The sequence below is a fragment of the Ranitomeya imitator genome, chromosome 3 (genome assembly GCF_032444005.1).
Source record: "Ranitomeya imitator isolate aRanImi1 chromosome 3, aRanImi1.pri, whole genome shotgun sequence".
Taxonomy (NCBI): domain Eukaryota; kingdom Metazoa; phylum Chordata; class Amphibia; order Anura; family Dendrobatidae; genus Ranitomeya; species Ranitomeya imitator.
Window position 1 is genome coordinate 479,544,009 of NC_091284.1, and position 14,559 is coordinate 479,558,567.

Genomic DNA, 14,559 nt, shown 5'->3' on the forward strand with positions numbered 1-14,559 from the left:
CGCACTTCCGGCCACCGGAGAGCTCCTTCCGGCCCCTCATGCACGTGCTGCATACCGCGCACCTCATAGTGCCGTGTGATGCTGCAGAGCCTGTGCGGGGGCAGACAAATAGGGATGCACCCGTCATTTCCAGTAGGGAATCAAAGACGGCGCATTAGCCCGTAAGCGTCACATCCGGCTTACGATCATATGACCGAGGCCGAGGTGTAAATAAAGCATGTAAACCCCCGATTGGTCGGGCCAGCCCACTATGCTAAACATCCACCGAGGTGCATAACAGTGCACACACGTGGATGCTGTCCATTCAATAAAGGTAATGTGCCATTTTGTACAACCCACATCCTTCCATACCACACACGGAATATAGGTCATTTCAGTGTCTCCTTATCCATACGGTACACATACGCAGATATGGGTCTAGAAATAAGATTAAAAATTCCACTAAAAATAGATGAACCCCCACTAATGCGATAGAGTCATCAAAAATAAGTGGTAAACCCAGCCCAATAGAAAAAATTCCACAAAAGGAATACAGGTCATTTCAGTGTCTCTTTATCCATACGGTACAAATATGCAAATACGGGTCTAGAAATAAGATTCAAAATTCCACTAATGATAGATGAACCCCCACTAATGCGAGAATCATCAAAGAAAGGGGGGGAAACCCCAGAACAATAGAAAAAAATATAATAATTTTTGAAAAAAATAAAAGAATAAATTTTTGAAAAAAATCGAGATCAACACGGAAAAAACAAAAGACAACAACCAAAAATAGTCCATCGTGTCCCGGCCTATTTTTGGTTGTTGTCTTTTGTTTTTTCCGTGTTGATCTCGATTTTTTTCCAAAATTTATTCTTTTATTTTTTTCAAAAATTATTATATTTTTTTCTATTGTTCTGGGGTTTCCCCCCCTTTCTTTGATGATTCTCGCATTAGTGGGGGTTCATCTATCATTAGTGGAATTTTGAATCTTATTTCTAGACCCGTATTTGCATATTTGTACCGTATGGATAAAGAGACACTGAAATGACCTGTATTCCTTTTGTGGAATTTTTTCTATTGGGCTGGGTTTACCACTTATTTTTGATGACTCTATCGCATTAGTGGGGGTTCATCTATTTTTAGTGGAATTTTTAATCTTATTTCTAGACCCATATCTGCGTATGTGTACCGTATGGATAAGGAGACACTGAAATGACCTATATTCCGTGTGTGGTATGGAAGGATGTGGGTTGTACAAAATGGCACATTACCTTTATTGAATGGACAGCATCCACGTTTGTGCACTGTTATGCACCTCGGTGGATGTTTAGCATAGTGGGCTGGCCCGACCAATCGGGGGTTTACATGCTTTATTTACACCTCGGCCTCGGTCATTTGATCGTAAGCCGGATGTGACGCTTACGGGCTAATGCGCCGTCTTTGATTCCCTACTGGAAATGACGGGTGCATCCCTATTTGTCTGCCCCCGCACAGGCTCTGCAGCATCACACGGCACTATGAGGTGCGCGGTATGCAACACGTGCATGAGGGGCCGGAAGGAGCTCTCCGGTGGCCGGAAGTGCGCGGCCTCAGGATGCACAAGGTGGGCGCGTCAATACTAACTATGCCAGCGCGCGGGCGAGAGCAGCCGGAAATGAGTCACCGGCGGCCGGGTACGCGCCGCGTGAAGGAACACGTAGTCTATTTAAGTCAGGTAAGGGGGCGCATGGTTTAGCAATGCTCGTGGATTTGACAGCATCTTTTGTCACTACCCCCCTGATGAATTAAAAGAAGAAACGCGTCGGGAGACACTGGATATAACGGGGAACTATGGCTAGTGCGGCATGATCCGCCCCTAAGCCCCAGAAACTCTAAGGAGGCACCGCTGGCAGCATCGGTCCCAGAAGGATGAGTATAAATTATAAACGCTGTTGCTAGATGAATCCACGCATAGACACTTACCGAACATATGCTGGTGTGCATTATTAATGTGGTGAGGCATATATGTATTCTAGTGCTATTGGTGGTATAAATTTAATAGGTTGGAGATTAACCCACCCTATATGGTTTTTTGAGCTTGCTCATTGTGGTATAGTGTCATATGTATGATAGATTTTGAAACATATGCTCCACAAATACTGTTCCATTTGAACTCTTACCTGTTGTGGTCTTTGTTATGATTTTTTGGTTTTTAAAAACACTGGCACCTTGTTCGCTCACGGTCACGTTCGTGATTTTAACAAATATAAGTAAAAGTTAAGTTTTAATGTGTAATTTCTAACCTGCTGTTGGATATAGCAAACACAAAGTACCATAAGAACACTGGAGTGATGGTTGTTGGAAATGGGCCTCTATACACCTATGAAAATATTGCATTACAAACCAGATGTTTGCAGCTAGAATAGTCATTTACCACATTAACAATGTATAGAGTGCATTTATGAATCATTTAATGTTAGCTTCATTGGAAAAAAAACTGTGCTTTTCTTTCAAAAATAAGGACATTTGAAGTGACCCTAAACTTTGGAATGGTTAGTGTATATCAAAGAAATTTTACCACTTACATGAAGTACAAAATGTCACAAAAAAATTCTCAGAAATAGTGGGATACGTTGAAGCATTCCAGAGCTATAACCTAATAAAGTGACAGTGGTCAGAATTGGCTTGGTCATTAAGTACCAAATTGGCTCTGTCACTAATTCGTTAAGTTGAGGGTGCCAACAATTTTGTCCGGCCCGTTTTTGGGGTTTTGTGCTAAAGTATGTCCAATTTGTCTTTTCTTTGTTTGTTTTTTTGTATTGCTTCAACTCACACAAATGAAATAAACATGTGTATGACAAAATGTGTAACTGCAATGGCTGTATGCACAGTACTCTTCTAGAAAATAGCCATAAATACCAGAATTGCAGTTTTCTGTTCACCAACCCTAACAAAATCCATAATAACACACCCCGGGCCCTAAATAATAACAATGAAAACAAGATATGGCTCTAAAAATGTCATAACAAGAAAAAATATATGTAAAATATGCTTTTATAGTGCAGTATACAATGTAAATTTGACCCACAAATAAAGCCATATCAAGAAACCCAACAATCTAAATATTGTAGAATTACTATTTTATGTTGGTGGGAAATTTAAAAAAAAAAGCTAAAAGTTAAAAAAAATACAACTTGTCCTGTAAAAAAAAACAAGCACCTGTATGGCTAGAAATGATAAAACAAAAATAAAACAGCTATATCTCATTAAAGGTGGGGTTCAAAAAATAATCCCCCAGTCCTATAGTCAAAATTGTCTTTGACAGCGAATGGTTAAATGAGTAAGAAAGTTAGCAGGCAATTGACTTGAAGTATTGATTGTGCAAAAAGCTATTCAGACCTGCAAATTATTTCCCGTAAGGTCTATGCTATCCTTACCAGAAAGCACAGATAAATATTACAGTACATATGATCGTGTACCAGTGAAGCTGTGCTGCTGCAGCAGTTTTACATAAAAAGTGTTGGTTCAAGACTGGTCCCTGGGAACTCATTTTGTTTGCCATGTTTTTACTATTGCTAACTGTTAAGAGATGCACATAAATCCCCGGGACAATATGTTGCCATGACAACACAATGCCATTACAGACATATGGAGTAGATGCCCTAAGCATTGCTCTATAGCATGGAATAACAAATAAATGTAACACTATATGGTGTGGAAAACATATCGGTGTGATGGTAGTATCATATAAACAGTTATTAATCATTATTATGTAATACATATGCACAATACTAATTGACTTTTTACATTTTTTGTTTATATAAACATGTTCTGTTGTTAGAACTTGCCAATTGTGCCAAAATAGAAAGCACAGCCGAGGTGCGGCCATTTCACAGCAAGCACTCTGGCTTGCACTTTTTGAGGTCACTGGCCGACACTGTAGAGGGAGATTTATGATTAGCCCTGTATAGGAGGTATGACCGTGGGCTAGGCTATAGCAGGTGTCAAGAAACTCAGATGTGTACAAGTATCACCATTCATGAGGCAGTAAGGCCAGATTCTTACATCCATGTTTCTTGGTCCCCCTTGCTCCGTCTCTCGAGCCAAATCCAAAATCCCCATAGGCATATATGAAGCTGGCAAGTTCAGGTCAGGAGATTCATGGTCAGTCCATATGTCGTCGTCAGTACTTAGACCGCCAAACATGGATGTACAAATCCAGCCCTATAGTAGTCTATATATATAATTGTCTAAGGGTTTTTCCGTCTGTCTGTCTGTCTGTCTGTCCTGGAAACCCCGCGTCTCTGATTGGTCGAGGCCACCAGGCCTCGACCAATCAGCGACGGGCACAGTATCGACGTAGAAATCCTGCGTCTCTGATTGGTCGAGGCCGCCAGGCCTCGACCAATCAGCAACGGGCACAGCGACGATGATGTCATAAAGGACGTAGAAATCCCACGTTTCTGATTCAACGACAAGCACAGTATCGACGTAGATGTCATAATGGTTGCCATGGTGACGATGATGTCATAAAGGTTGCCTCGACCAATCAGCGACGGGCACAATCTGCCGCGAATTCTGGAATCATCATTGTCCATATACTACGGGGACATGCATATTCTAGAATACCCGATGCGTTAGAATCGGGCCACAATCTAGTATACACATAAACAAAATAAAGCCCGCCATAGCCATTAGATGGCCAACAGCCAAACAATGGTTCGGTAGGCAGCCATTTCAGCCATCTCTCCCATACACAAGGAGAGCTCATCCAGCTGACAGATCATGTGTTCTCTATGACATAACAAAAGGAGCAAAGAGCTGCATATGTCAGAGTTAGCAAATAATAATAGTTGCCATGTTTCCATTGACATTTTAGATAAAGGATAAAAGTTGGTCATTGTTTTGTATAAACACTTGTGTATATAAAATGAGAACATACGATAGAGCGGGACTTTTATATTTGGTCTGTTAAGCTGCAAAGAGAGAGATAAATTTATCGGATGGGTTGTATAGGGTTAGAAAATAAAGTCCACATCTTAACAAAACAGCTACGGGGTGGGATAGCAGCTAGCCTCATGTCTAAGAGCAGAGCTGCAGGACAACAATTTTAATGTATTTCTTATCTTAAAATATTAAATCTATTAGTAGCCATTGGAGTGCTTGTCCAGTGTACTGTCTTAAAACTTAGTCATACTGTAGGGGTTAGGACTTTTGCGTTGCAGTCTTAGGATCCTTTTTTCATATTCTCCCTGTGCTTTCATGGGTTTCCTATGAGTACGCCTGCTTTTTGCAAACACCAAAATGAAAAGGCTCTCTTAGAAAGTGTATGCAGATTTTAGATTTAGCTATTTCAATGTTCAAGTTTCTTTTCTGGAAAAGTACGTCATGTGTAACATCGAGGGGCCTCTTACATCATTGTGTTTAGAAAGACGTTTCTTAGTTTATTATCCTTTGGTGAACTTCTGTTAAAGGGAATCTGTCAGCTGGTTCTTGCTATGTAATATGAAAACAGCATGATGTAGGGGTTAAAACACATATTTACTCTGTAGTTTTCTTGGCTTACAATGATTGTTTTAGCACCAGCCAGCTTATCATTGTTGGGACACAGCAGAATGAGCATGCTAGTCTGACACGCCCCCTCATATGATAGGTAGCTCACTGCCTATGGACATTGGCTATACAATGCCTGGTGTGGGCGGGGTTAGCTTCTTCAGCTCTGCTAAATCTAAGATGTATTGCTAGTCTATCAGTTTTTGAGACAGGGTCTGAGTTCCAATGGGGACAGGCACTTCTGTGATTACAAATTTATTAAAAAGCTATGTTCACAAGTTGTATTTGAAAGCCCAAAATCAGGAGTAGAACAATTTGGGTGCTGTCAGACGGCCATATAAGACAGATGACGATCGAATCGACGTGCACGGACTGGCTGGTAGCTCTCCTGATCCGAGCATGACAGCTCCATTGAAATACATGCAGCTATCATACATGGATCAGGAGAGCTGCTGGTCAGTCCAATCATTGCAATGCGATCGTCGTCCATCTTATATGGCAGTCTCACTGCGCCCTTCGATGAAAAGTATAATAGATACACATGCGCCACTTCAGCACTTTTCACCCACATCTGATTTTGGCTTACTAATGTAAAATATTGATCAAATACTGAACGTGTGAACATGGTCTAATGTTGAGGAATATGTTGGCAATGGAAAGCCATATTCCCAGGTACAAACACGCTGCATTTTTTTTCTTCAGCTGTGCACATCAGAATAAGCTTTATTTATTGTGTCTCATTTGTTTTTCTTCCTGCTTTGCACTATAATAATAATAATCTTTATTTTTATATAGCGCTAACATATTCCGCAGCGCTTTACACACATTATTATCGCTGTCCCCGATGGGGCTCACAATCTACATTCCCTATCAGTATGTCTTTGGAATGTGGGAGGAAACCAGAGAACCCGGAGGAAACCCATGCAAACACGGGGAGAACATACAAACTCCTTGCAGATGTTGTCCTTGGTGGGATTTGAACCCAGGACTCCAGCGCTGCAAGGCTGCTGTGCTAACCACTGCGCCACCGTGCTGCCTGTTTTATGCTTTTGTGGTGCAGATACGACGCAGCATTTTTTTATCCATTACTTAGTGCAGAAACATAGGGATTCACTAAAATGCACAAAAAATGCATAATTTGACAGCATCTTTAAAAACACAGTGGGCATGAGTTTTCATTAAATAACATCCATTTAGATTTTCACTGTTAAACGCACACATTTTGCACACAAAAAACCCCGCAACATGTCCACTATTTTCGAGCATGTCCTAAAGGCAGCAGGAAATAAATAAGCGGAAATTAGATTAACAACCACTGTTATAATGGAAGCAGAACCTTCAACCACTTTATGCAGATCATACAGAAATGAAAATAATTTACATGTCTACATAGCCTATGAAGTGAAAATACTTTTCATAGTACTGCATTGGGTATTTGGGTGTTTTTCTTCCTGGAAACAAAATTAGTGTTGTATAGTGAAAAGAATGCAACCTAAATGCCTATGGTTTTCCTAATTAAAAACATAAACTAATTGAAAAACAAGATATTTTATTCTAAATACAGCAAAAGAGGATGAAAACAATTATGTGAAGTTTTTTCTTATATTGCTTTCTACAACTAAAATAAAATTAATGTGAAGATAGGAATGCCTTAAAACAGTTAAATAGTATCTGTCATTTACATTTTTTCAGAAATCAATAGTACACATGAAAATTTGTAATACAGTCTATCAGATAAATTTGCTTTTCTCTTCCGGAACTGATCAGTCATTCTCAAAATTCACAGTTCACTGCTAAATTCTGTCTTCAGTGAATATTAATGTTCAAATTCTACTGAGATATTAAATGACAGTTGGTGCTCATAATGCTCTATGGAAAGTGATAATTGTCGTTTCAGGAGAAATTGCAGCAGAATGTCTCTGTCTGCCTCTAGTTCGTCACTCTATAGAATTTTAAAAGCACCGTCAACTACGTTTTCATTAATGTGAAAACACATTCTGAAGAGGTAACTGCAATACAGTTGAGATAAAAAAAAAAATTAATGGGTTTTCTTTCACTTTTGGAAAAATGTGCACAGGGAAGCGATCAAAATAAAATAAAGAGTGAAGTGTTAATTACCTCTCCCCGAAACCCAGCCATTTCATCACTGGATTCTACTGTGACTCAAATTGGTGGCCTTGGCCTTGAGGTGACTGTATGGACAGACATTATCACTTTCACTCTCAACTTTCAACCACATGATCGGGGAGCTTTATATTCTCTTTAAGGTAACTAACAACTAATGGGCTGATGGAAGTAGTATGACCGCAGGATCAGACTACACAGGATTTGTTTGTAGTCTGTTACCATGGAGACACATAGAATTTTGTACAAGCACGCTCAGATAATTTAGTTATCAATGGGACTGCGGTAAAGTCAGTCACCTGGAAACTGGAGTAACATAATTGCCAGGGAAAACTCCTGATGACCCAGTACGGAGCGAGGTGCCTTTAAACCAACCATCTTGGCATTTTTCAGTGACTCTGTACATCTCCCCTTTCCGCAGTTCCAGCTCATCATTCTTTTGTGGCTTGTAGGCATACAGGGCTAAATACCTGCAGAAAGAAAATACCATTGTAATGCAAAATCACAGGTCACACTAAAGTGAATGCATTAGGCAATACATAAACATTTTCATCCATTCTATTTCATCTACAATATTTCAATTTATGCCTGTTTTAAATAAAAGGACACTGACAAAAGAGGAAATAAACTTTTCAATTAAAGATGACTGGTCACCAGGTCAAAGTGGCCAGTGTTTGCTCTTATTTTGTTCCAGATAATCCCTTAGGTATTGTTTTTTTTCTTGAACCACTATATGGTACAACAAATAAGGCCCTTTTTATTTAGTGCTACTTTTATGGTCTTTACTAAGGTCTGTTCTATGGGCGCATGGCTCATTAGGTAATAATGCAAAGTAGCCTCAAGACATGACCCCAGAGAATCCTATGAGCTACACCTTCTTGGTAAAGACCACAACATTTAGCACTAAATTAAAAAAAAAAACATATCTCTGGAAGCATATAGGGAATTATATATAATAATAATATATAATATATATATACATACTATATACATACAGTACATATATACTCTTGAATACTCTGAGTAGCAGCAAGAAAAAAATATGAGCAAAAAATAGCCACTTTTGACCTGGTGACAGGTCCTATTTAATGGACCCATTGATTTAAGAATGGCAACAGTTATCACTCAATCTCTCAAGTTTCTATTGTCTCTGGCTAGCCATTTACATACTTTGCACTCTTTAGTTTGATGCGTTAAAAAACTAAAGTCAAATGCTAATTTTATCACTTTGGAAAATCCGTAGACGGTAACATTCAAAGGTGAATTAAAAGTGTCTTGTACTGTTAATCAGAGTTATTGTCACAGGGATACGTGACAGAGTGGGGTCAGATGATTGCAGTATCTGGTGACACATACACCTGCTTCACCGTTCTATTAGCAGTTCTGGCTTTCTTTGCTCTGGCGCTGCAAAGGTTAAACTGCTTATTTGGAGTCATGGAGTTCTCTGTTTTGGGTGGTATTAGCTGTTTTAAATTCATTACTCCCAGCAGGTATAAGAACTCTCCTCCTTGCATCTGACCTTGCCAGTGATAGTTCATTCTGCCTTGTTTGGTGTTGGAGATGTAGTCCATGTTTGGAATTGGCGTTTGGAGAGTTGTTCTGGAAATTGCTGCTTGGAGTTGGTTTTTAGTGCTTATACTTATCCTCACCTATTTGCATTCTCCTACCTATCCCTCCTCTGTGTTCCACTCTGTTGCTTTTTGAATGATTGTAGTTTTATTTTATTTCAGTCTGTCTGGTTAGTTTAATCCTATTCACTTCGGCCTCAAACCTCCCTGGGTGTGGGAGGGAACAGATAAGGGCTAAAACAGAAGCATAGCAAGGTATGTGACCCCGGCCTAATCCAGGGAACAGGGATAGACTATGGCACCCCCTAGTTTGAGGGATCAGGTAAGAGCCCACAGTCCCTAGTGACTGCATTAGGCAGGGATCACACATACGCGAGATACGGCCGAGTCTCACAGGTGAAATCACTCCTCTGGCGCCGGCAGTTGGAAGTGGAGTGCCGGCACCAGAGCTGGGTTTTCACCTGCGAGACTCGGACCTATCTCGCATATGTGTGATCCCTGCCTTACAGTTATGCTCAAGTCCAGCACTGTGCACTCATTATGGTACACTGGCCACTGTGCATAACTGTGTGGCTCTTTTTTGCTATATTGCTGCCTCTCTATAATGTGTGCCAATTATTCTTTACAATAGTTTTCTGCTGAGTTGCATGAGGACTGTTAGTGATTAAGTTTTGTCAAGTCAAGACATAAATTCTTAATTGGATAAAGTACTGGACACAAACCTTGCATTTTTCAGATGTTCTCTGTAGATTTTATTTTATTTTTGGCATCATATTAATGGAAAAAAATATTTTTTTTTCAGTACTTATGCAGGAGGCTTTATTTAGAATTTTTCAGTTCTTTGCTGCCACACCTAACTTTGTAGAGGGAATAGGCTTTAAGCTACATTTAGCTTCCAATGAATTAAGCATTGCTTGTTTTTGATGTTTATATATATATTTTTTATCTACATAACTCAGTTTTTATCCTACAAGATAACATAACCTTCACCACTTGACTTCACTCTCTCATCTGCCTTATAGTAAACTGTGCAACCCAACCACAAAGGTTTTAGATTTTTTATATGCTTCAGACTGGACATAACAATCACTTCAGATACCATGGCTGCACCCAGTTTAACTCTGTGTTATTAAAATCTGCAGTTGGCCACAGTGCTTCTTTAAAGTTAGGGTTACATTCAGACCTTAATGTAGAGATTTCACCAATATAGCTATTAAGAGACAGTTTCAGCACTCACAAATGCATTACAGAAAACCATGTCAAAAGTTGCCAGTTTTAGCTCATATTTTATTCCTGCTGCTATTTTTTTTAACTGCATCGCACAGTTCTAGAGGTATGCACTTTTTTATTAAGTGCTACTTTTATGGTCTTGTAATGATACAGCATGTGTGGAAGGCTGGCAACTCCTAACAGGGCTTCCACAGACAAGCTTTGCACCATCCATTCTGCTGAGCAGGTCGCAGGAGAAACTATGCCTTTACCCTTAAGCAATATACAGGGATCTGGACTTTCTACGGAATGGCTGCTGGCCGGTTAAACAAGCTGGCAGAGAATAGTAGTGATACCAGATTAAAACCAGAGGGTCAAGGTCAGGGACAGAATTGTAAGACAGTCGGTTAGTCAGAATACAAGCCAAAATAATGTACTATTAACCTAGAAATATGCAAGCTAAACTAAGCAGCAGACAAGGGTAAGTAATAACTGATAGCTGGCAGCTTGTAGAAAGCTTCTAGGGATGCTACTGAGACAAGGCGCACAACAGAGAGCTGATTACAACTGATAATCAGCGTTCTGCAGTAACACATAAATTCCGTGGCTGGGCAGCACCACAAGTCCTATCCACACTAATATTAAACACAACCACATTGTCCTCCCCCTGTTGTGAACCGCAGCCCAAGCATGATAGTGCTTAAAGACAGTGGTATAGGAGTGTCTTCAGACCTGGACTTCACAGCATCCCCCCTTTTAAACGGCATCTTAATCCTTAGGATCACTTATCTTAGGGAAAAATTGATAGGACCTCCTGGACTAAGTTGTTGACATTACTGTTACCTGTCACAACCAAAGATTTATCCTTTGCATTATAACCTTTTTAATGTACTAAATATTCTAAAGGCCTTCTCACTACATATGAATATAGAATTTTCTGCACTTCGTATTTTAGGCTGCCTCTGAATAATGAATATGATTTTCACTAACAGGGTGAAGCGGTCACTGCTATTGACGCGCCCCCAGGGCAGTGGGGTACACGGTACCGGGTCCGGTCGTAAAACGAGGGATGTCACGGTGGCTGCGACCCGGTCCGTGGCCCTGGGCATCAACGTTAAAGGTGGTTAAATATTCAAAGTTTGTTGTGACGCCACCTGTGGGGTTCGGTCAATAGGGGGACCGACGCTGCATTAGAAGGGTCCTCTGGGGGATGTTGCAGCAGCCCAGATGTTACGCTTCCCACAGGGGTCCTATGGTGTGTGGCATAGATGGTGTAGCTGGTGAATAAATGGAGGAGACAAGTGATAAGTCTTTACCTGGTTTACTTGTGGGTGACAGGCCACAGTCAAGGGTACCAGGCATGGATGATGGTAGTCCGGCCGACTCAAATTAGAGGCAAATTAGAGTTCTCTTTTACCAGTAGAGGTTCATGAGCCTTTCCTTCTTGCGCCTTTCTAAGTGAGGTCCCTGCTGCTTTAAGCTTCCAAGGTCCTCCAGTTTTCCCTGTCCTGGGACAGGTACCTGCACGACGCTCAGCTTGAGCCTTTTTACAGGGACTCTCAGATGCCCCGGGCCCCTCCAGTGCTGCTGCGTCTCAGGCGTTATACGGGCAGGTGACGTGTAGTGTTATGCCCTCTGGTTCTGCTCCGTGTCATAGAGTCCACGAAAGCCTCGGGCTCCCGGTACCTGGCTACTGAGTTTCAGCCACAGTTCCCCTCTGAGCTCTGCCTCTCTCCTGTGCTCCTTCCCTTCCGGCTGCTCCACATGCAACCCAACAGGTTACTCCTTCCCAGAGGCTGCAGCTCCTTCGTGGCTGCCAGACCTCTCTCTCTCCACTACGTCTCTCCTAGACGTCTGCTCTGCTTGGTCTCCCAGGACCAACTAACTAGCTCCTCCTCCAGGTCAGGATACATAAAGCTTAGGGAAGCTTCCCTGAATCTGGGTATTGCGCTCCCCCTCCTGGCCTGGATTCAGAATATGTTGCATGTGTGTGCCTTATCTGGTGAAGAGAACTCTTTTGCCTCTCAGCATGACATCACCTTCCCCGAAGGAAAAGGAACATCACTGCAGCAACCGGTTACCTGGGGTGCTGCACTAACCCATCTAAGGCAGCACTTACTAGGCTGCTTTCATCTGCTGCAAAGCTACCAGTTCTCAGAATTCTGAACACTGTATAGTCCCATCTACACCACTTTCTGACAGCTGCCAATCAGTTGTGGGGCCATAGAGAGCTCAGGAATTTGGAGGACTACATGGCAGCAGGGTACATAGTCTTCTAGTGATGATCTCCTACTGATAAACCTTAGAAAGTGGAATATCGAGGCAATCAGGGTCTCTGTATCTATATTATGTTACTCTTAGATTAGGTGGCAACTAATAACCTGTTATTTCATATAAACCAATAAATGTAGGTCCTAGTTAGCAGAAGGAACTTTAACATATAGTTAAAATACACTGTAAAGCCATCAGAGATTTGATTTTTACTCAAACCTTAATTAGACCTCATCAGAATCCATTTGGAAACCTTTAGCGGACAAATATACCCCATAAAGTTAACTTCCGCAGTGCAGCAGTAGCACCGTATGCAGTTATGAGGCAAGGACCCACAAAATTCAAACCTAAAACGTCTTTAATGTGTTTCCTCACAGAATTAAAGGGACTCCTTCACACAAATGCATATGACTTCAGTGCATATAACTTCAGTGTATAATTAGTGTCCACTTCACCATTTGCAATCATATTATACGGCTTCCTTCCACTGTACAGACACTACACATGCCAGTCCTCCTCTGACTAGTTCCCGTGGGTGTCCTGTACCGCTGTATCACAGTCTCTACATACACAGTCGTACACAGGCCTTGATATTCTCCAGGTCGCAGAAAGAGCACCATATCCACCTGTTTGCAGCCGTTAAACATGCTAGTTCTCATTCGGGCACAGAACATCCACCTCAGACTCACTAAAACCCAAATAACCCTTTCCTGCAGGGCTTTTAACAAACCTGTGGCTTTCAGCCACATGGAAAACCAGGGTCCGGAATGGAACAGACTGCAACACTATCATACTGCAGTGTGTTTCAAATACAACATCCAGCATCTTTTTCTACTTTGGCATCAACAAAATCACACAGGTTTTTAAAGACAGTATAACAAACAGAGAGCAATACTCTGCAGAACCACAGATAAATATCTGTACACCTATGTGGGTATCCCAGACCCATAAAGGAGCTTACATTTTTATCGTGACTGTTGGCTTTGGCAGGTACATATTCGATGTCCAGACTCCACACAGTAGCTATTAAGATCCAGCTTTATTGGTTTGACCTTGTTATTGATGGGATAGAGCAATTCCAATCTGCATGGGCTTCTCAGAAAATTTTGTAGGTACATGTGTCTCAGGTGGAGGTGCAGAATAAGCGGTGAATTCCTGTCTATGTTCACACAGCTGCATATCAAGACGGACTGTAAAGGACCTTGTTGAGTCACATGAAACTGGGGAAGGAAACTGTGCTAAGTTAACATGTCCTTGATTCAGTCAGAAAGTCCAATAAGCAAGTGATGGTGAAGGAGGCCCTGGTCATTTCATTGAGGGTCTGTGACCCAGCATCAGAAATCAGTAGAGTATTTCTCAGCATTACATCTCCTTTGGTGCAGGGATGCTATTTTGCTTTAAGCTAACGCCACATCGTCAGACTTGCCATATAACATTCCAAAGGTCTTAAAGAAAGATTCAGATGTGGAGAGTTCTGGAGTATATTGTATTGGATCATGGCGCAGCAGAGAAATGATGAGTCCAACACATTAGCTCTTAGAACTACGCAAGTGAGGGTGGAGTCTGAGATACAAGCAACAACTTTCCTAAAGGTACAAACATTTTTATGATACCCTTAAAGTCAGTCAGATCAGTTCACCTTGGATTCGTAAATGGTCAGAGGACATGATGCAGTGTCTTGGACCTAGGTGGTTTGATAATTCTGAACCCACTTCGCAAGATCCTGGACCAACTAGTATGTAAACTGTATTTCAGTCTGGTTATAATGTAATGTGCAATGAGTGTGGGAGGCAGGCAGCTCTTACTAGGGCTTCCAAAGATACATCTTTGACAAACCACTCCACTAATCTGGAACCAAGGTTACGCTGGTCTT

General features: G+C 41.3%; 1 protein-coding gene across 2 annotated transcripts in view; it reads right to left on the reverse strand.

Annotated features, from left to right (window-relative positions):
* Positions 1–14,559, reverse strand: part of SH3RF3 (SH3 domain containing ring finger 3) — a 778,505-nt gene that overhangs the window by 81,910 nt on the left and 682,036 nt on the right. For both annotated transcript variants that reach the window (XM_069757545.1, XM_069757544.1), the window contains one exon: positions 7,938–8,108. In XM_069757545.1, coding sequence (XP_069613646.1) covers positions 7,938–8,108 — 171 coding nt within the window. The remainder of the gene's footprint in view (positions 1–7,937; positions 8,109–14,559) is intronic.